Source organism: Macrobrachium rosenbergii, chromosome 14 (genome assembly GCF_040412425.1).
Source record: "Macrobrachium rosenbergii isolate ZJJX-2024 chromosome 14, ASM4041242v1, whole genome shotgun sequence".
NCBI classification, from domain to species: Eukaryota; Metazoa; Arthropoda; class Malacostraca; order Decapoda; family Palaemonidae; genus Macrobrachium; species Macrobrachium rosenbergii.
This window is the reverse complement of record NC_089754.1, coordinates 5,021,533-5,045,204: the sequence shown is the minus strand read 5'-3', so window position 1 is coordinate 5,045,204 and position 23,672 is coordinate 5,021,533. Positions and strand designations below refer to the sequence as shown.

Genomic DNA, 23,672 nt, shown 5'->3' with positions numbered 1-23,672 from the left:
CTCGGCAAGAAAAGTGAGGATACAGTTTTCATTAGATTTCGTTCATCGAATTTTTATTTTTTTTCTTACAGAAAACAGATAATCTCGGTAAATTTACTCTAGAATATGAAAATACAATGTAAATTATATCATACATGATAAATCTACAAAACTAAAACGTTCAGATACTTAAAAACACCATGCATGTCCGAAGTAATCAGAATTTCTCAGATGACTTCATTCATAGAGATCTAAAAGATAGTGTGTGTGGATATCTCGGTGTAGTACTGTTTTCCTTTATGAACAGGCTTATTATTGCATCATCATACGAGGTAATGATAATTTCTTTAATTTTTACACATTCATGTTTGTATTTCACGGTGTTAAAAGTCAGCTGGAATTAATGGCAGTAAGTTTTGTGACACCTAGGGTAGGTTGACCAAATCTATTTAAATCCGCAAGAGCGTTCTCTATGATGTGAGGGGCAACGCGGGAGCTTCTGCGGGAAAACACAAGTAACTGGATGTTTCTTGACGTTGCCATAGTCTCTCTCTCTCTCTCTCTCTCTCTCTCTCTCTCTCTCTCTCTCTCTCTCTCTCTCTCTCCATTGCTAAAACATACTATACAAATATAGTATAGCTCAATCTCTAAAAGAAAAAAATAATGAAATGAGTAGCTTTACCTATAGGGCTAGGCTTACACAACAGCAACTCTCTCTCTCTCTCTCTCTCTCTCTCTCTCTCTCTCTCTCTCTCTCTCTCTCTCTCTCTCCATTGCTAAAACATACTTTACAAATATAGTATTGCTCAATCTCTAAAAGGAAAAAAAATTATGAAATGAGTAGCTCTACATATAGGCCTAGACTTACACAACAGCAACCCTCTCTCTCTCTCTCTCTCTCTCTCTCTCTCTCTCTCTCTCTCTCTCTCTCTCTGTCTCTCTCTCTCTCTCTCTCTCTCTCATCATAACATTACATTCGTTCCTTTATTGTTCCCACACGTTTTTCGTTGGACATTGCTCAAATTTAACTCTTGATTTCATTATGGAGAATCGCGTTTCCGATTATGCAAGCATTCCGTTCATTGTGGTGTCATAAATTCATTTGCGTAAGGTTACTTGGTAGGCTATGTCGAAAAATGTTTATTTTGCTCAGAACTGTCGCTGCAAATTACAACTTGAATGGACACTGTAAAGCTTACTACTGCATTTAAGTATCAATGATTTCAGAACCGTAGAATATGATTGAAAGTTATAGAAGGTCAAGCAAAAAACAAACACAATAAGATTGAAGCTCCCCCTTTTCTAAAGTTGCCAGATGTCGCATTATTGAGCAATATATGTCGGAAGATTTAAAAAAACTGTATCCTCACTTTCCTAGCCGAGTGTACAATCAATTCTCGCAGCTTTGATTTATCTTTGATTATGATAACCTCAGCAAATACAGTAATGGCTCTCTTTAATCTTGCTTTTAATGATCAGGGTTAGAATGCTTACAAATCTGTATAGATTAGTTCCAGGAAATGCGGGTCTCCGATGAGTAGCGATTACAGAATCAATTATGAAAATCATTGTGGAAACGGAGGGTATCAAACATACCCATTTTCTTGAGCAATTAATATCAGTAACTATTAGAGTAACGTAATTTTGTGATTTATTTAAGTCAACCTTGTTCTAGATTTAAGTTATTTCTTAAGGCAGTTATTGTTAAGTGTGTATTGTTTTGTTTTCGGTATAGTTTCTCGCCTCCTCCCCGCTCACTTAATTGCTTGAACTATCGTTTTAACGATTGGGGTTTGTTTATTTTTCGAGTGCGGCATGACTCCTGTGAGGTGACTTGTGAAGGACGGTGCTCGGCCTGGGGGAGTTCGGGCCGTACTTTGCTTCCTGACGCTTATACAGCTGGCGATTATTGGAGAACCTTTGTGCATTTTTTTTACATCCTGAGTCTTGCTGTTGGAGCTGCTCTTCGCAGGAACACTTCTGTCACCTGCGACGTCGTGTGACCTGTGTCTGACGCAGTTGACATTGTCACCTGCGACTTCGTCGTACTGCCACCTTAGTGGATACATTTCCTTAAGGTACTGAGTGCCATCTCATTCTGTCGGAACCTGTCGCATCAGTGTATCCCCTAGGACGCCTTTATAAGCTGCTGTTGAAGGAGCAATCTGGCTCGTGAGGTGTCAAGTAGGGAGACAGATACCAGGTAGGAGTTTATCTTTGCGTTGTCGGACAGGACCGCCTCCGACTCCCTGTACCAGTGGTTACCTGTGTATTCCTGTACTCCCTCGTTTGCAGAGCTGAGATGCATTGGATCACGGCCTCCTTAAAGGCACTTTAAATTTATTTTGGATTATCAGTTCCCCTGTTTTGTGTGAGGAGTTTGTTAAATTTTTATATATATATATTATTTTTCTATATAAATCTATCTATAAATGCTAAATTTATAGACTCTGGTGGTCCTTATGGCCTATAGGCCTTGGTGTTTGTTATATGTTCAGACTGTAATTCATAGGTAGGAATTTAAGTGTTTTCTCCCTTTTATCCTTCACCTTTTTTTCTTCGCTTATAGTTATAGGTATATTTTGATTTTGGCCTGGCCAGCCATTGTATGGATATATTCCGATTTAGTTTTATTCTTGTGTTCGTTCTCTCTTCATGATTCTATCTAGGACTTTGATTTTTTTTAGCGTTTAGGAATCCAGTGGGATTATTTGAGGACTAGTCTACGTCCTCTTCAGTCACAAGGTTGACTTAATTTGTTATTTTTTTTGTGAATAAACATTGTTGAGTTTTCCCTTTTGTTTTCGTCTTCACTGACCATAATATGCTGAGTATTTTTGAACATCACTGAGAGTATAAATAGTGCAATAAAAGACCTGCACCACAACCCCTTATAAGGGTGCGTAACAAATTGGCGACCGTGACAGGATATATATTCTCAGGGATACTCAGTATCTTGGTCTGTGGAGCGACACTGGGGTGGTCTCTTCAGTATTTATTTTTGTAGTATTGCCTTTCTCCCTGTACACTTTATTTTTTTTTTTTTGGCATAATGGAAGAGTTTGTCTTTGATCCTGCTGAATATTTGGGGTCGGCTGATTGTATAAAGCATTTGCCCGTATTGAGTAGGAAGCATTTAATTTCTTGTGCACAGTGGTTAGGTGTTCCGCTGAAATCTGTAGGCACTAAGAGGGAAATATTGATGGCAGTAAGGGATAAGATTTCTCAAGATTTAGCAGAGGCTGAAAATTTGGTTAGCGAAAGACGAGAGGACAGTGATGATGAAGATAGTATGTTTGATGCAGATTCAGAGGAGGAAAAATTGAGTGTGAGAGCGGGTTTGACTTTGTTTGAGGATCCTCCCCGCACAGGTATTATTTTTGAAGGTCCCTCCAATTTACTTAAAGCTAATTTGTCTACTAATCCTTTTTTGCCTTCCCCAAATCCTACGCCAGAGGGACCCCTGGCTCCTATTCATGCTTTGGGAGAGTCTAAGGAGGAGGTAGAATATAAGTTAATTTGCAAACGAATAGAATTGAGGAAATTGGAATTTGAGGAGAACGAGAGGGCAAGGCGTCACGAGTTGGAGGTAGCAAATATAAATTTACAAATGGCAAGGTTGCAGGGGACCAATATGATCAGTTCCCTTAAGAATAATTTTAATGATAAATTTAATTTAGGTGCAGCATTAAAGTTAGTGCCAGTCTTTGATGAGAAGAACGTCCCTGAATTCTTCAAGGCACTTGAACGAGTTGCCACCCGATTGTCTTGGCCCTCTGAAATGTGGACTGTATTAATACAGTGTAGATTAGTGGGCAAGGCAATCCGGGTATACAATGCCTTGGAGGAAGGAATTGCTTGGGACTACCAGAAGGTCAAAGCACTAGTCCTAAAAGCCTATGATTTGGTACCCGAGGCTTATCGCCTGAAATTCAGGAATTATAACAAACACCCTTCTCAGTCCTTTGTTGAATTTGCACGGGTCAAGGAGGAACAATTCGACGACTGGCTAAAGAGTCGTCAGGTAGTGTCTTTTGCTGCGTTGAGGGAATTGTTGCTCCTTGAGGAATTCAAGAAAGCGTGTAGCAAGGAGTTGAGAGTACATCTCGAGGAGGTTAAGGCTATAAAACTGAGTAATGCCGCCCAATTGGCAGATGAATATGTCTTGACTCATCGTTCTGGAACTGGTAATTTTGGTTATCAAGATATGAATAATCCCTCTTCTCGTGTCTTCAGTAATGGAAGGAGAGTAGAAACCATTTCGTCTGTCTCTAATATTCCTAAGGGTAATAATGACCATTCTTTTACAGGTAACAGGAAAGTTAGTGGAGTGTCTGGAGGACCACCTCCTCCTCGTGTCTTTGTTAACAGGGATATGCCTAATTCAGGCAATAATAACTATAACAGGCCTAATGATAACAGAGGTACTGGACGTAGAGTAACCTGTTACTGGTGTGACAAACCAGGTCATTTCCAGCACCAGTGCAATGCCCGTAGGAGGTATCTGCAGAGAAATGGTCAGAATCCAATTTCATTAATTTCCAACAAGTCTGGTTTTAGTGATAAGGTAGAAAAGACTGAAGTAGTTAGCAGTAGCGTAGATAGTAATGATAATCCATCCCCTAGCAATAATAATTCGTGACTCAATTTTGACAAATATGTCTGGCCAGGTAAAATAATTCATAAATCTAAAACTATCAATGTGAAGTTTTTGAGGGACACTGGTTCAGCTCGGTCTCTGGTGTTGAGTGAGGCTTTGAATGGTTTACAAGAGCGTTCAGGTAATTTTGTTGTTCTGGGAGGGTTCCTGAACACAGTTGTTTCTGCTCCGTTGGTGGATGTCAGGTTGTCTTTTCCTGGATATGATAGGGTTACTGAGTTGGCCGTTGTCGATAATCTCCCCATTCCTGGTATTGATGGTATTTTGGGAAATGATATGCTCAATAGTGAAGGTCAGGAATTATTTCTTATTTTGTCTGTTCAGGCCCATCCTGTTTCTGTAACAACCCGTGCCACAGCAAGAGCTGCTGAATCAATTAATGATGATGAATTATTATTTAGTAGTTTAGAAGTAGATGTAGAAAGGCCCGGGTCTGTAGATAGTAGTGATAGTCATATTATTATTAATGATGTTCTGAAACCTGATTGGGACCGTTTGGCTTTCATTGAGGCCCAGAAAAAAGAATTTAATTTCGAGTTAGGTGATATCAATGATCTAACTAAGCCTCAGTTTGGTATAATTCATAATTTGTTGTACAGATTTAGTAGACCTTCGACAGATGATCTGAGCAAGACTTCTCGGATCGAGCAAATTGTGGTCCCTTCCCAGTTCCGTGAATCAGTAATGAGTCTCGCTCACGACAATTTCCTTTCATGTCATTTTGGGGTATGGAAGACTTTCCGTAAATTGGCAAGATATTTTTGGTGGCCTGGGATGAAATCGTCTGTGAAGCGTTTTGTGAACGAATGTGAGGTTTGTCAGGTTATGGGAAAACCAAATCAAATTATTCCCGAGGCTCCTTTAAATCCTATTCCTGCCATCGGAGAACCGTTCTCGGAATTGGTGATAGATGTGGTTGGTCCTTTGCCTAAAACTAAGTCTGGTTATATTTATCTATTAACAATTATGGATAGAGCCTCTAGATTTCCCGAAGCTTTCCCTTTGAGACGGATAACCTCTAAAGTAGTTTTTGAAAAATTAATGGAATTCTTTTCCAGGTACGGTCTCCCCCGTGTTATTCAGACCGATTGCGGTACGAATTTCACGAGTAAAATGTTTAGAGGTAAGTGTGCTGAACTGGCCATTCAGCACATTACAAGTGTTCCGTATCATCCGGAGAGTCAAGGTGTGGTGGAGAGGTTTCACCAAACATTAAAATCTATTTTGAAAAAAAATTGTTATGAACACGGAAGCGAGTGGGACAAAGCACTTCCGTTCGCACTCTTTGCTCTTAGGAATCATCCCAATGATTTTTGGGCACAAAGTCCGTGGCCCTTTGGACATTTTTTGTGAAGTATTAGGGGCCAATCGAAGGGGAGATTTCAAAATGGGAGAATTTGTGGATGATTTGAGAAAGAGAATGTTCAGTGCTTGGAAGTTTGCGCGTGATAATTTGAATTATTCTCAGGCTAAAATGAAGGCTAACTTTGACAGGAACGCTAAAGCCCGTTCTTTTGAACCAGGAGAATTGGTTTTGATTTTGAGTATGGACTCGGACAATTTTCTTGAACCTAGATATAAGGGTCCATGGAAAGTTTTGAGGAAATTGTCCGAGGTGAATTACGAAATTGAAGCTCCCGGTTCAAGCAGGAAGTGTAAAATTTTTCATGTAAACAGGTTGAAAGCTTATCATAGTAGAAGTGTTGATCCTTTAACAGTTGTCTCTGAGCCAGTATCTGTAGCCGTGGAATTTCCTCCTCAGGATTCGGATGATTTAATGAGTCGGGTTTCTTCAGATGCTCTTTTTTCTAATATACAAAATTTAGAAGTTTTACAGGAAGGTTTAAAACATTTGGATCCTCATCAAAGAGAGGATATATTTAATCTAATTTATTCCTTTTCAGATTTATTCCGGGACTCTCCTGGTAGAACTAATTTTCTTTGGCATGATGTAGATGTAGGTAGTGCCTCCCCAGTTAAACAAAGTCCTTATCGGTTAAATCCTGTAAAGAGGGATTTGGTCGAGAAGGAGATTAAGTATATGTTGGAGCACGACCTCATTCAGCCATCAGTCAGTCCTTGGAGTTCCCCTATTGTTCTTGTTGGAAAAGCTGACGGAAAGTTCCGCATGTGTGTGGACTATCGAAAGGTTAATGCCCACACCAAAAATGACTCTTTTCCTTTGCCCCATATTGATGATTGTCTCGACCAGATAGGTTTTGCCAAATTTATTACAAAACTAGATTTGTTGAAGGGTTATTGGCAGGTTCCGTTATCTGATAGAGCCCGTGAAATCTCGGCATTCGTAACTCCCTTTGGTTTGTATGAATGCAAGGTTATGCCATTTGGGATGAAAAATGCCGCGTGTACTTTTCAGAGGCTTATGAATAGGGTCATTTGTGGTTTGAAAGGAACTGAAATTTATATTGATGATTTGGTTGTATATAGCAATGATTGGAGTATGCATATGGTAAGATTGCGTAAGGTATTTGAGGCCCTTAGGTCTGCTGGTTTTGTTATTAATTTAGCAAAGTGTGAATTTGGCAAGGCAAAGGTTTGTTATTTGGGTCAGAGGTTGGTTTGGGTCAGGTAGCTCCGAAACAAGCTAACCTCGAGGCAATTATTAATCTAAAAAGGCCAGGTAATATTAGCGAGGTGAGAAGAGTTCTGGGGATGACTGGATATTATCGCAGCTTTGTGCGAAATTTCTCAGATCTTGCTCAGCCTCTTACTAACCTTTTAGAGAAGGGTCAAAAATTTTGTTGGTCTAATCAGTGTGAGGAAGCTTTTAATAAGCTTAAAACCATTCTAATTTCCAAACCCATTTTGACTTCCCCAAATGCCAGTGATGTGGGTATCGGTGGTGTCCTTTTCCAAAGGGACGATGAAGGTGAGGTACACCCCATATCTTATTTTAGCCGGAAGTTGTTGGCAGCTGAAAGGAGGTATTCTACCATTGAAAAAGAAGCTCTTGCTTTGGTCCGTACCCTCATACATTTCAAACCTTATGGAACTAACTTTTTTCTTCCCATAGAAATCTGGACGGATCATAACCCACTTGTTTTCATTGAGCGTATGAAAGGAGCCAACCAAAGGATCTTGCGTTGGGCTCTCTTGCTTCAGGAATTCAAGCTGGTTATTAAACATATAAAGGGGTCTGAAAATAAGATTCCTGACGCTCTCTCACGAATTTGAAATGTTTGCCTCACCTCCCTCGTACGCTGCCCTGCTCGTTTCTCCGGTGAGTTTGTATAAAAACTGTTTTTTTTTTTTTTTTTTTTTTTTGCACACCTGCAAGTTGAGGTGTGTATACGTAAGTTTCCTTCTTTGATTTTTGCGAGTTTTGGCTGTATTGTCCTGATTTGACGTTGATTTGTTTTGTATGGTATGTGAAGATTTGGTTGGTGTCGAGACTTTTCTTGTTGTCGTTGTTTAGTCTTAAGTTATTTTTTTTATATAACATGTTTTGACTTTGTTTAAATATAGTTTTATTTTCAGGCTAAGTAACTTTTGTCTTGTCCTTTTTTTTTTACTTGTCTTTTGTAGGTGGACCTTAATGTTCCTGCTTTTCAGGTTCTATGTTCTTGTTATAAAAAAAAATATTTTTTTTTTTTTATCTCGGGGAGGAAGGTATTAGAGTAACGTAATTTTGTGATTTATTTAAGTCAACCTTGTTCTAGATTTAAGTTATTTCTTAAGGCAGTTATTGTTAAGTGTGTATTGTTTTGTTTTCGGTATAGTTTCTCGCCTCCTCCCCGCTCACTTAATTGCTTGAACTATCGTTTTAACGATTGGGGTTTGTTTATTTTTCGAGTGCGGCATGACTCCTGTGAGGTGACTTGTGAAGGACGGTGCTCGGCCTGGGGGAGTTCGGGCCGTACTTTGCTTCCTGACGCTTATACAGCTGGCGATTATTGAGAACCTTTGTGCATTAAAAAAATTTTTTTTTACATCCTGAGTCTTGCTGTTGGAGCTGCTCTTCGCAGGAACACTTCTGTGTCACGCAGTTGACATTGTCACCTGCGACGTCGTGTGACCTGTGTTGACATTGACGACCAGTTGACATTGTCACCCGACGTCGACTTGACGCAGTCGTCACCTGCGCCACCACCTTAGTGGATACATTTCCTTAAGGTATTGAGTGCCATCTCATTCTGTCGGAACCTGTCGCATCAGTGTATCCCCAAGGACGCCTTTATAAGCTGCTGTTGAAGGAGCAATCTGGCTCGTGAGGTGTCAAGTAGGGAGACAGATACCAGGTAGGAGTTTATCTTTGCGTTGTCGGACAGGACCGCCTCCGACTCCCTGTACCAGTGGTTACCTGTGTATTCCTGTACTCCCTCGTTTGCAGAGCTGAGATGCATTGGATCACGGCCTCCTTAAAGGCGCTTTAAATTTATTTTGGATTATCAGTTCCCCTGTTTTTGTGAGGAGGAGTTTATATATAATTTTAAATTTATATATATATATATTATTTTTCTATATAAATCTATCTATAAATGCTAAATTTATAGACTCTGGTGGTCCTTATGGCCTATAGGCCTTGGTGTTTGTTATATGTTCAGACTGTAATTCATAGGTAGGAATTTAAGTGTTTTCTCCCTTTTATCCTTCACCTTTTTTCTTGCTTATAGTTATAGGTATATTTTGATTTTGGCCTGGCCAGCCATTGTATGGATATATTCCGATTTAGTTTTATTCTTGTGTTCGTTTCTCTTCATGATTCTATCTAGGGCTTAGATTTTTTTAGCGTTTAGAATCCAGTGGGATTATTTGAGGACTAGTCTACGTCCTCTTCAGTCACAAGGTTGACTTAATTTGTTATTTTTTTTGTGAATAAATATTGTTGAGTTTTCCCTTTTGTTTTCGTCTTCACTGACCATATTATGATGAGTATTTTTGAACATCACTGAGAGTATAAATAGTGCAATAAAAGACCTGCACCACGACCCCTTATAAGTAACATATCTTAACCCCTCTTCGAAGGAAATGTCCACTTCGTTTCATATACCAAGAAATGATAGTTCTCTCACAACGTGGTCAGCAAAATACTGAGACTAATTAAGTCATCTAACCAGGTTAGATGAATTTCTCATATTCGCCTGTTCACCAAGAGAAGCATGTGCGTTGGTAACATTTGCAGTGGTTATTTGGACACTGTGATATTGTCGATGTATCGCCAGATCTGATTACAACCATTTATGAACCCTGGTTGTCTGTATTTAATGTCTTTTTCTTTGACGGTGGGCTCCTAACTAGAATAAAGGAAATAAACATCAAGTGAGTGAAAGTAACAGCAAATTACCGTAAATGCATTTTTTTTTTTTGCATAGCAAGTTATCAGGATATTTTCTTCATATTTATTTTATTTTGTTATTAATTATATTTATTGCAGTCCACCGAGGTTTTCCGTCTTTCCAAACATTCATTCTCTTCTGTCAACGTCGCTTTTAAGGTGAATGGAAACATTTTATCATGTTCCAAGGAAATTCTTATCATCATCATCATCATCACCATAATAATAATTAATAATAATAATAATAATAATAATAATAATAATAATAATAATAATAATAATAATAATAATAATAATAATAATAATAATAATAATACATTTCCTAAAAGCAATTTTCTACAAAGAATTTTCCAGTCTATTGAGACTGAATAAAGCCACAATTTGAATTTCCAAAGTATTTTCGTTACAGAACTTTCACGCATTTATATAAGCTTAGAGAGTATGATAAGAAAAAAGAAACTGATGCAACAGGAATGAAATAATGTTAGAGCACTTAGTATTTTCCACTGGAGTTTAAACCTCTTACAGTCCGGTTGCGTATAATTTGCGAGACTAATAATTTGCTTTCAAACAATTCAGTTTTTGAGGACGAGTCTAAAATAATTTTGACCTTTAGGAAATTTGATTTAGCAACTGAAGAAAACTAAAAAAAATAATAATTCCATAAAAATCATTATTTTCTGTCGATGTAAATTGGTAGCAATAGAATAAATCAACTGAAAAACTAATATCTTAAATAACCATTGTTTATTTCTGGAATAAAAAAATTAAAATTAAATGTCATAAAAGAAAAACAAAGTTGAAAAATTATTGCTTATTAAGTAAACAGGAAAGAGTCATTATGCAAAGATGAAAAAAATAATGTTATGGAAATCGTTCTTTGTTATCTGGTACAGCCAATTGTTAACGATCGTTACAAGAATGAAAAAGGCAGCTTTATAAAAATCATCGTTAATTACGAAACTATTTAAGATGCCACAAAAATAAAGAGAAAGCTTAAGATGCCAGTCTGTTCGCGTGAATGTAAATAACCTTTCTATCGTCGGTTGATCATCCAGTGACTGCTGAAATAAAAGTAGGTATCATCTTTTTTTTATATAGATTTTGGTACATAACAGATTTATTGCATGAATTTGTATAAATGCCAGTTACTTCATTTAGATCCCAGTGTCATTATTAAGTAGAAAATAAGTGTAATCAATTTTCCTGTTATCTTTATTGCATAAGTTATTAAATTATAACCTGATAATAAAAATACTATCTGTATTAAGTAATTATAAAGGTTTTAAAATTTTTCCATTCTTTTTTTTAACATCATGGACAATTAATATCTTCACCTTAACAAAAATTTCATGGTTTAGTCACACAGAGTCAAGAATCGCCGAGTAAATTGTAAATTCTCTTTTTGTTACAACTAGAGTTAAATTTTCCGCTAAGGGCCTTCATTTTTTCGTTACTAGTGATACCAAGAATTATGAAAATAGAATTTGCCATGAAGCCATAGAAGAACATTCACATATATCCATTCTTAGTCCATCAGTAGCTGTTCCATTGTATTTGTTATGCACTGTCACCAAATAAGAAAGCAGGAAAGACACCTAAGACACCATTAGAGTGATCATAATGCAGTTTTATTTAGCAACGAGCTTTTATATTATACTTGTGCATAGAATGAATATATATTTTCCAGTTTTTTAATCTGACGCTATATGATATGTAGTAAAATCAACACTGCAGTTCAGACAAGTCTATATACTAAAATTGTCGCTTTTATTATGTACAGGCATCGATGAAATTGGCAGAAAATTCATACGCTCAATATCTTTTACAATCTCCAGTAGTTTTATCCATTACTCTTGCTCTCACCAGTTTTTGTTATAGGGTATTCACAGAAAGACTGTGCAGTCTATAGATGGAATAACTTTTCATTTCCATTGCAAAATGAAAAAGAACTAAAGCAGAAGCAAATAACTATGAGCTATGAGTGTTAGTTTATGAGCGTGGCAATATCACATTGATGGGGAAAAATCCGGAATAAAACGCATAAAAGGGTGAGATAAAAAGCCGGGGGAATGAAACGTCGCTTATACTCTCGTAATGTATTACGCACAATTAATTTGTAATACCGAGTAGGAAAGACGAGTTGACATTGCCTTTCCGGTTCGGAAACTAAAAGATTCCCACCTTCTTTATTCACTTCAGATATTGCTGAAGCGTCTTCTGAACTCATCAAATTATAGGAAATAAAGTCACTCCACAAAGACAAGAAGGTAGGAAGACTCTTATTAACAGTGTGTTTTTCAAGTAATTTACTTCACTTAAAATAAAACATTTTTGGATATCCATATTAGAAATCCAGTACAAATTATACACACACACACACACACACACACACACACACATATATATATATATATATATATATATATATATATATATATATATATATATATATATATATATATATATATATATATATATATATATATATATATATATATATAAAACAGATTCACGAGGCTATATGGAACGTGATGAATGCGTAAATAAAGGCAAATAACACGAAAGAAAGGTGAAACAACGTAGTGGTAACCAGGGATTTAGATACAGTCCTTTACTAGCAGACTGGCGAAAAATATAAAAGTAAGGTTACAATAAAGTTCGTATAATTGACAGATGGCATACAGTTATCCCTGAGGATGAGGATTATAAGGACAGATGCACCTGGAATGCAACACAGTGGAAGAATTGGTGGACCTACAAAAACAAAGGTAAATCTTTGGGCTTAATACTTTGCAAATCCTCTCAAAGATTTACCTTTGTTTTGGCAGGTCCACCAATTCTTCAACTTTGTTGGATTCCAGGTGCATCTGTTCCTTTTATAATCCCCATCATCAGGGATATCTATATGTCACCTGTCAATTATATGAGCTTTCTTGTATCTTTGCTTCTATATTTCTCATCAGTCTGCTATAAAGGACCATGAGACGAAAGGCCTAGCAACCACTCCGTTGTTTTACTTTTCCTTTGTATCATTTGCCTTTACATTTATATATGTATATATATATATATATATATATATATATATGTGTGTGTGTGTGTGTGTGTGTGTGTGTGTGTAGATACATATATGATATTTTTATCACACAGTGATTTATATACATTCATGAAGCTACAAATGTCGCTTAATATCCAATTCACGCTACTTCGGGAATATCCCCGATGGGGAATTATCACCGAAGAAGAATTTTTTAAGTGATAAATGGCTATTGGTGGCTCGATGGTTTGACCGTCGAATGGAGTTACTGGAGGGTACCGTGTGTGTCGAGTGATCGAGACCTGATGGAACCGATCCATTTATCACTTAAAAAATTCCCCTTCGGTGATAATTCCCCATCGGGGATATTCCCAAAGTAGCGTGAATTGATAACATTTATAGTACATTTATATATATATATATATATATATATATATATATATATATATATATATATATATATATATATATATATATATATATATATATATATATATATATATATATATATATATATATATATATATATATATATATATATATATATTGTCATGAACAGGGTCCTTGGGGAGACAGGATTTTGGACAATTTGTCATTAGGGACTGCCTTCGGTGCCAAGGGGGGCCCCCGATTATAAACAAAATAAATACTACTGGAACTTACCTTAGAATTTTCCTTGATTTACCTAAATAATGAAGGTTGCCTATTCGGAATTAGAATTCTTTTATATTTAAAAGGGGTTTATTTACAGAAAATGGGGCAAGTATGTGAGACCAAAAATGTAACAATTTACAGACACATAAATCACATATGATAGATCATAAATGCAGTAAATTAAAGACACGCCATGCAAATATGAGGGGCCACAGGTGCAACAATTCCCATTAAAACAATTAACTCTGATATGACCAAAATGCATCAATTCACAGGCAACAATGCAATGAAAGGGTTAAGTTCCAGGATAATGGAAATAGTTCAGCAAGATGATTTCTGGGTTGGCAACGGATTCTTGCAATCAGACTGTGACCAGGGAGGGATGGTTGTGAAATTTGGATGGCAGTCAGTAAAGGGTATCTTGGCATAGATTTGTGAACTGGGCAGGATATGCTGTCTCCTGGAAAGGAATTTCGGAGTTAGTACAAACACGTGGGGGCAAATGAAATCTCCCTTATTACTAAACAAAGCACAATGAACAGTCTTACCTTCTAAATCTTAGTTAGCCCAATTTAACACTTTAAAGGCAGGACTTAATTGCAGGTTATGAGGTTACTGAACAAATGTGCTTTAAAGGATGAATGGGGATGGTGTGGCTGACACACAAAGGGGGCCGCCTGAGTAGAAATGAGAAAGTAATACTCGTGAAGAGGCAATAAGGAAGGATTAAATAGACTGAAAAGGGGGAAAAGGTGGCTACTGGGACAGACTAACTCTCAGACTTTACCTTAGACATATACTTGAGCCCTGAATATAGCGTCAGTTGCCTTTCAAGTTGAGTAAGCGGACCAGCTACCAGGGAACGGGGAACAGATATCTGCCACGGAGCACAGCTGGGAAGTCTCTGCTCTTGTTTACAAAATCGATGCGGGCTTGGTGTGTTTTCGCACATCCAGGTGCACCGGAAAGAATAGTCTGTCACCAGTCAGGAATTCAAGGGAAAATGGTCTTATAGATTAGGTGTTTAAAGCTTAAGATCCTAGCTTCCCCTTTGCACAGCTTGCACCCTATAATACCTATAACCCTTTCTGAAATTAACTTGAAAACACTACCCCACGAAGGGGAGAATCTGGTTGGGTGCTTGTAGTAGGGGGGTTGAAGGAAGGAGGTCTATTGTTTGGTAGGCCAGGGCATTTACAGCCAGGAGAATGGAATGCATTCTGGGTTCAAAAATAAGTAGGAAACCCTTTTTGTCAGCCATATCGGCTTGACTTTAAGATAACTGACATGCTGGATTTTATTAGAAATCAATTATATGGTGATTCACTAGGAGGGAGGAATATAAATTCTTGACAGGTCCCCCCTTTGAAAAGGCATTCACACCCTTTCGGGCGTGAAGGTCTTGTCTAAGTTAGCTATTCATCTCGACTAGTCAGCTAGTGCCCCTACATGAGGTGTACTTTGGCACTGCAATAGTTAATGGGCCTATCTAACTGCTAAGAGGTGTTCTGAGTTGGGTAACTTACAGGCCTAACCTATCCAAGGGTATAGACACTTCTACTACTGTCCCTAACAGTGGGGGAACTCTACTCTAAGGCACATAGTAAATATCTAACCTAACCTACTATCCTACAACTCTGTCACTGAACGAGTTGGCATTGACTAATGACATGCAATGAATGATAATTGGCACAACACTTTATGATTGACACACGCAATAAATTTAAATATGGATAACCTGAAGGGTAAATCACAGTATACAATTAAGTAAGGTATCAGTTTGGGTCTGGAATGGGTTTGAAGGAGGTTAGTTAGGAAAAGGGTTAGTGTTACAAGTGCCTAAGTTGTTAGTTGTTAATGCTACTGGGTCAGAGGTCACACAGGCTACCTCCTCTGAGCAGGTGCCAGGATCACTCTGAGATGGAAGCGGCACTGTGCCAACTGGGCACGAGTGCCAAGAAGAGCTTATGGCTCTGATCTGTTAAGTGGATTTCTTCTCCCCCTTCTTCTTCTTTGGGGGCCTCCAAGGTCTGGCTAGGCCATTCCTAGGAGGTGAGAAGGGTACCGACACTAAAGAAAGGCCAGGAGCGCTGTCAGGAGCAGGATCAGGGGTAGCCTCAGTGGCTATGGGCCGATCTCCTACTTCGGCTGGCATCCTGGCCAGTCAGTTCCTGGTCGACCAGGAAAAAGGTAGTGTCCAGGCCTGCCAGAGGGTCATCCTCGGCAGGCGGAAGAGAGTGGGAAGAAGAAACGTCAGGGGCAGAGGCTCACACTGGGCGATATCATGGTTGTGAGGTTTGGTGGATCTCCCGGGGGAGGATCCGGGTCAGGTTCTGGATCTGGCACTGGCACTAACTCAGGGGCAGACACGGGATGTAAGGTTGACATTGAGATCCCAGCCGAGATAGGTAGAGCTTGGCACTGACCAGTGCTCGCAAGTGGCACTGGCAGTGAATTGGTGTCAGACAAAGCTGAAGGGGAACCCGGGAGAACAAGACCCCTCAGTGTCCCTGGAGTGATTTGGGACAAAGATTCTTGTCTGGATAAGAGGGCATGGCCTCTTGAATCTGTGGAAATGGTGGCCGCTGCGGCTAGCTTGCTGGGGCACTTTGACCATCTTTCTGAGTGGCCTCTTAGGTTGCAGATCCTGCAGCAGTACTTGGTAGGGTCCCTTCGTGGTGAGGGAGGAGTTTTGTGGGGCCGTCCAGTGGTGCATTCCGCAGATTCAGCCTGGAAGTGGTTGGATGTGGGTTGCTTAATGTCGCTCTTGGGCGAATGGAAGGTTTGGCTGACGGTGGCACAGCTGTCACAGAGGCTGTGTACCGATCAGAAGAGGTTAATGAGGATGCGCTAGCGGAAGCAGTCAGGCAACAGAGTGTCGTGGGGGTGGAACATCCCCAGAGGATGTCTCTTCCAAGCAGGAACTCCATTCTGTGCCAAATACGCTTGACGACGCCAAGGCGGTGAATTTTGTTGCTTGAAGGGGTGATCACCCTGAGTTCAACTGTGGGGATGGTCAAGGATTGTTCATCCACCCAGGTCACTGTCCACTTGGTGTGCTCATCTACCTTGGCACTGGCTGGCACTTGGGCCCAATCTATCAGGCTAATATCCAAGCCAGTGTCAGCAGTAGTTGGCTGGTGCGCTGGTGGGCTAGAAACATCCAGAGAAGCCACTGAGACCTACTGTGTCCAGACCCTCTCAGGGTGAGTTCTCTCTGGTGGCTCAACCAAGGAGGCTGTGGCACTGATCAGTTTGACATGCCTGGGAGCGACCACATGTTTTGGGCAGCCAGGATACCCAGAAGAAGAGTGCCCTGAAGCTCCACATTCTCTGCAGGGTCCCCTGGGATAGGATGATCTCCCGGCAGTGACTGCTGGGAAGGTGGTGCTGAGTTAGAAGGAGAGGGAGAATGGGGGTGACTCGTAGGCTGCCGATGGTTGTTGCCCTTGTGGTTATTTTCCCTGTAGTGGCACTCTGCTTCAGCATGGCCGTACTTCTTGCAGATGGTGCACAGAGGTTTGCTAGGCGGTCCGTTCCATGGGCGATTTGAGCCTAAGAGGTGCCCAGGTGGCACTATGCGGTGTTGCAAGGTGCTGTGGGATGGATTGTATGCCTCCCAGGCATCAGCTAAGTGGCAGGCTTCCTTGAGAGTGGCTGGCTGTTTGTCACTAAGATACACAGCCAGAGTCCCGGGCACACACTGGAAGAGGTCCTCCAGCATGGTCCGGTTGAACAAATCCTCGAAGGTGTTGCACTGCAAAGATTCAAACCAATGGGTCCTAGCCTGAGTCTTGTGACAGGCCCATTCGTTACAGGACCATCCGACATTCTTGGCCATACCTCGGAACCGTTGTCTCCACCTCTCAGGAGTAATTTCATACGCCTTGGCGATGGCTTCACGGACATCAGCCATGTCTCCTCGTTGATCCCTTTCCAGCGCTTGGTGGGCTGCCTTCGCCTTGCTGTCCAGTTGCTTGGTGAGCAGTAGGGCACTCTCAGCCAGGCCGACATCATAGGTCTCAAAGAGGAACTCAATCTCTTCGAGCCATTGTTCCGGCTCATCTTCAGTCCATTTGCCGACGAGGTTGTTGACGGTTGATAGCGAGGTATTTAGGGCAGATGGTGTGGGGCTAAAGGCTTGTTGGGCTGCTAGAGCTTCTGCACTTTCCTTCTTGGCTCTTTCCAGCACAAGCTCTTTGTCTTTGAAGGCTAACTCATGCTGTCTTCTCCTCTCTTCTCTTTTGGCTTCTCTCCTCTGCTCGTCTTCTCGCTGTCTTCTCTGTTCTTCGTCTTCTCGCTCTCACTGTTTGTGTTTTTCTTCTCTTTCCTTTTCTTGCCATCTCTGTTCTTCTTAATACTTTCTCTTTTTGTCAGTCTGCTCCTTTACAAACTTGGTAAGGGCCGTGCCTGTGAGGCCGTCCTCCTTTCCTATACCCCTGAAATATTGGTGCTCTTCGGTTGACATGTCGCCTGTCTCAGGTGGGCGGCTAAGTGGCTTGACTGGAGGAAAGGGTTTGTGACGATGGTGAAGTGTCCTTTAAATTATTGGCACTTCAGTGAGTGGCACCTTTTAATGAGGTGGCACTGTGGTACAGTGTGCCGTATGAAGGTCACACTAGTGGAGCATTCCTGAAGGAAGCCTGAGTCCATATGGGTAGATATGCTAGTAGGTCATGAAGTGATCCTGAAGGTATATTATTCCTTATAGGCAGAAACACTTAGAAAATGGGAGTGATCCTGAAGGCTCTGTGGTCCTTATGGGCGGATGCACTATTAGTGGGGTGTTCCTGAAGGAGCTAAGGTCCTTATGGGCAGTAACACTGGTTGTATGGCAATCTGTTTCTTAGGTACAGGTACCGTGGCTTAGGAGTGATTATTTTGGTTGGGTGTCACTGTGGTGCCGGTGCACTCCGTGGAGCAATACAAAATGTCAGTACATGAGACGGCACTGAAGGGAATGGCACTCTGCCTGAGGCAGAAGGTAAGAAAGGGGTAAGAGGGAAAGGAGAGACTTTGGCAGACTGTCAATGGGAAAGGAAAGGAAAGAAAAAGATAACTGCTTCAGTGATGGGGTTGCTTGGCAGTGCCGCAGATTAGGGGCATTGTGAGAAATGGAAACCGGGGCGTGACACAAGTGGGTGGTGAGTACTTAGAACTAGAGATCGCTTCCTAACATGGGGAAAGGAAGCCTTCTCCCTGACATGAGGGAAGGGAGGATATGGGGAGTGCACTGAATAGGCAATTTGGCGCTTGCAGCATAAGCAAGTCTAGAATGAGATATACCCAACTCTTATACGACAGTTGAATCATGTGTAATTAAATAGATGTCCGTGCGCTCTATGGCGCACGAGAATTTATCTGGGATGAAGCACAAAAAAGAAAGCAGGTATGTGAGATTATTCACTGAACATGAGCGCTTATAAATTTCGTGCAGTGTATATGATAAATGAATAATGAGTTTGAATCTTAAAAGATCAAATGTGGGTTACACTAAAGAAAATTCTTTGTATTTAGCTTTTATGATTTATGGGTTGTTTTTTCAAACTCATGGATAAATTTTTTTCAATCACATGTCAGGATAAAAAGGAAAAGAAGAAAAAATCTCTTTCTCTCTCTGAGAGCACAGTGTAATGGAACGCTTATACGTTAGAGATTAACATTACTCTGCTTTTTGTTTTAGGAGAAATCAATTACGTTTGCACAATTATGTTAAGTTATGTTTCTTTCTTTTACGAAATGAATTTGTGGTAATTTAAGTAAGGTTACTAATGCATTCTTACCCTAACAAGGGTAAACAAAGTTGTAACTGGGTTCAGAGATATTCGAGTCTTTCGCGATTTACGTTAGGGTGAAAAATTATGGAATTTCGTTCAGTGAACGGAAAACAGCTGGTCGTTCGCGCACATGCTTTGTTGTGCGATAGAGAATGGGAAGCAGGGAAAACAACAATAAAAAGAACTCTACTTTCCTCAATAAATGCGGGTTTCGAATGAAAAAATGAATGGTTTATCGTTAAACATCACCAATGTCTTCACTTTACTTTACTGAATATATGCTGCGAGGGTTGTTAAATAACTACATTTGGGATGTTTTCACTGTTACGACACTGGGAACGATTCGCGCATGCAACAACTTGAACAGAACGTTTGTTTGCTGGCTCGGCGGCTAAATGCCAGAGACCGCTACACATTTTTAAGCTAAAGTAAATTCAAAATCCTATCACACAGGCAAAGAAACTACACGTTTCTTGGCCATAACTGTTCCTGAATAAACTCTTAGCTACTTGTTCTCACTAACACATGCAGTAGCTCCCTAACAAAGCACTTCCTAATTCCTATGTTCATTCATCTGGCAACACAACACTTTGCCCCTACACTCGGAAATTTTGCGGGCGAAAGATTCACGTCTACCCCTCTGGTTCGCTAATTTAAGAACCTATACGCTTTCTCTTGTTTTACTAAGAAGTTCTAACAAAACTTGTTACGTTTTTTGTTAAAAAAAAAAACTGATATCACTTCCCTAGTTATCCTTATGTATCCTTAATGTTACAACTTAATGATAACAACCTTTTACCTTAATGCTCTTCGCTCCAGTTGCTTCTATGCCTTATGGGTAATGGAATTATTTAGTTTAAATCAGTGGTTCCCAAAGTGGGCGGTACCGCCCCCCTGGGGGCGGTGGATTGATATCGGGGGCGGAGGGGGGCGGTGAGGCAAAAGGGGGTGGTTGGGGGGCGACAGGGTGGCATTAAGAGCATTTAATTTTAAGCAATTAAAAGCAAAAAAAAAAACACATACACAGACTTAAAATTACCGAACGTGGGGATCTACGACTTCTTAGTGAGTTCCAGCCTGATGTGGAGAAACCGATATCCCTGCGCCAAGCACACCCATCCCATTAACAGTAATTGTGAAGACCAAGTTTACTAAATTAATTATTGTTTGTGAAATACATCTTCGAGTTTAATATTGTTGTTTTCAATTTGAAGCAAACCGTCCCCCCCCCACAAAAAAAAAAAAAAAATAATACTCGCGTGTGTGTATCGGTGGGAGGGGGGCGCTAGGAATCCATCTGGAAGCCAAGGGGGCGCCAGCCTGAAAAAGTTTGGGAAACTCTGGTTTAAATGAATAAGTTATCCCTGGTTCGTTTCTAGTCTAGAGAAAGCAAGGCTAATTCATCGCTAATTTAACCAGACCATTACTTGGGTCCAGGTATCGGTCGTCACTGTCATAAATAGGGTCCTTGGGGAGGCAGGATTTTGGACAATTTATTATTAGGGACTGCCTTTGGTGCCAAGGAGGGTCCCCGATTATAAACAAAAGGAATACTACTGGAATTTACCTTACAATTTTCCTTGATTTGCCTAAATAATGATGGTCGCCAATTTGGAATTAGAATTCTTTTACATTTAAAAGGAGTTTATTCACTGAAAATGAGGCAAGTGTGTGAGACCAAAAATGTAACAATTTACAGACATAAATCACATATGATAGATCATAAATACAGTAAATTAAAGACACGCCACGCAAATATGAGGGGCAACAGGTGCAACAATTCCCATTAAAACAATTAACTCTGATATGCCTAAAATGCACCAATTCACAGGCAACACTGCAATAAAAGGGGTAAGTTCCAGGATAATGGAAATAGTTCAGCAAGATGATTTCTGGGTTGCAACAGATTCTTGCGATCAGGCTGCGACCAGGAATGGTACTGAAAATTGACGGCAGTCAGTAAAGGGTATCTTGGCATAGATTTGCGAACTGGGCAGGATATGCAGTCTCCTGGGGCAAATGAAATCTCCCTTGTTACTAAACAACAAAGCACAATTAACAATCTTACCTTCTAAATCTAAGTTAGCGCAATTTAACACTTTAAAGGGGGAACTTAATTGCAGGTTATGAAGTTAGCGAAAAAATGCACTTTATAGGATGAATGGGGATGGCGCGGCTGACACACAAAGGGGGCCGCCTGAGTAGAAATGAGAAAGTAATACTCGTGAAGAGGCAATAAGAAAGGATTAAATAGACTGAAAAGGGGAAAAGGTGGCTACTGGCGCAGACTAACTCTCAGACTTTACCTTAGACGTATACTTGAGCCCTGAATATAGCGTCAGTGGCCATTCGAGCTGAGTAAGCGGACCAGCTACCGGAGAACGGGGAACAGACATCTATCACGAAGCATGACTGGGAAGTCTCTGCTCTTGTTTTCAAATTCAACGCGGGCTTGGAGTGTTTTCGCACATCCAGGTGGTACACCTGGGTGTGCGAAAAGAATAGTCTGATGCCAGTCAGGAATTCAAGGGAAAATGGTCTTATAGATTAGGTGTTTAAAGCTTAAGATCCTAGCTTCCCCTTTGCGTGGCTTGCGCCCTATAATACCTATAACCCCTTCTGAACTTAACTCGAAAACACTACCCCACGAGGGGGAGAATCTGCATGGGTGATCATAGTAGGGCAGTTGAAGGAGGGAGGTCTATTGTTTGGTAGGTCCGGGCATTTCCAGCCAGGAGAATGGACTGCGTCCGAGTTCAAAAATAAGTAGGAAACCCCTTTGTCAGCCATATTCGTCTGACTCTCACTTAACTGATATGCTGGATTTTATTAGAAATCAATTATATGGCGATTCACCAGGAGGGAGGAATATAAATTCTTGAATATATATATCTTCTTCTTCTTCTTCTTTTAACGTGCTTTTTTCCCATTTTTGTATGGGGTAAGCACGATGCCATCTTTTGAAGGACTTTTTTGATTTGGCTTTGGGGTAGACCTGTGGTCTCGATCGGCTGCCCTGCCTGACATCGCTTAGACCCCGGTAGCGTATGTTTCATGTATCATACCCGACCCAACGCCCTTTCTTCCCAGCAGCGAGAAGTTATTGCGCGGGTATGGCGAGAGTTCGAGACGTGTGAGATGTTTGTTATGTTTTTAGAAGGTGTTGTAGTGGCTTTGTTTTTGTGTGTATTTAGTCTGTAACATCCATTTGCTTTTTACAAACCTATCCGATTGATTACATATATAATCCCGGGATGTCTACGGATTTGAAGTGTCTGCCTCTCTGATCAGTCCTCTGATTTGAACCCCGCCACAGACCTCTTTGAAGTCCGAAGCTGCTGCTGTAACCGACTGAGCCATCGAGGCTCTCTTGAATATATATATATATATATATATATATATATATATATATATATATATATATATATATATATATATATATATATATATATATATATATATATATATATATATATATATATATATATATATATATATATATATATATATATATATATATATATATATATATATATATATATATATATATATATATATATATATATATATATATATATATATATATATATATATATATATATATATATATACAGTAAATACAGACACACACACATATATACATACAGTATATACATATATATATATATATATATATATATATATATATATATATATATATATATATATATATATATATATATATATATATATATATATATATATATATATATATATATATATATATATATATATATATATATATATATATATATATATATATATATATATATATATATATATATATATATATATATATATATATATATATATATATATATATATATATATATATATATATATATATATATATATATATATATATATATATATATATATATATATATATAAATATAAATATATATATATATATATATATATATATATATATATATATATATATATATATATATATATATATATATATATATATATATATATATATATATATATATATATATATATATATATATATATATATATATATATATATATATATATATATATATATATATATATATATATATATATATATATATATATATATATATATATATAAATATATATATATATATATATATATATATATATATATATATATATATATATATATATATATATATATATATATATATATATATATATATATATATATATTATATATATATATATATATATATATATGTATGT

General features: G+C 38.8%; 1 protein-coding gene across 1 annotated transcript; it reads left to right on the top strand.

Annotated features, from left to right (window-relative positions):
• The first annotated feature begins 3,031 nt into the window (after positions 1-3,031).
• Positions 3,032-8,755, top strand: LOC136845475 (uncharacterized). The gene is made up of 4 exons (XM_067115648.1): positions 3,032-4,496; positions 4,650-5,762; positions 5,935-7,109; positions 8,699-8,755. The coding sequence occupies exons 1-4, from the start codon at positions 3,032-3,034 to the stop codon at positions 8,753-8,755; spliced, it is 3,810 nt and encodes a 1,269-aa protein (XP_066971749.1).
• The last annotated feature ends 14,917 nt before the right edge of the window (positions 8,756-23,672 follow it).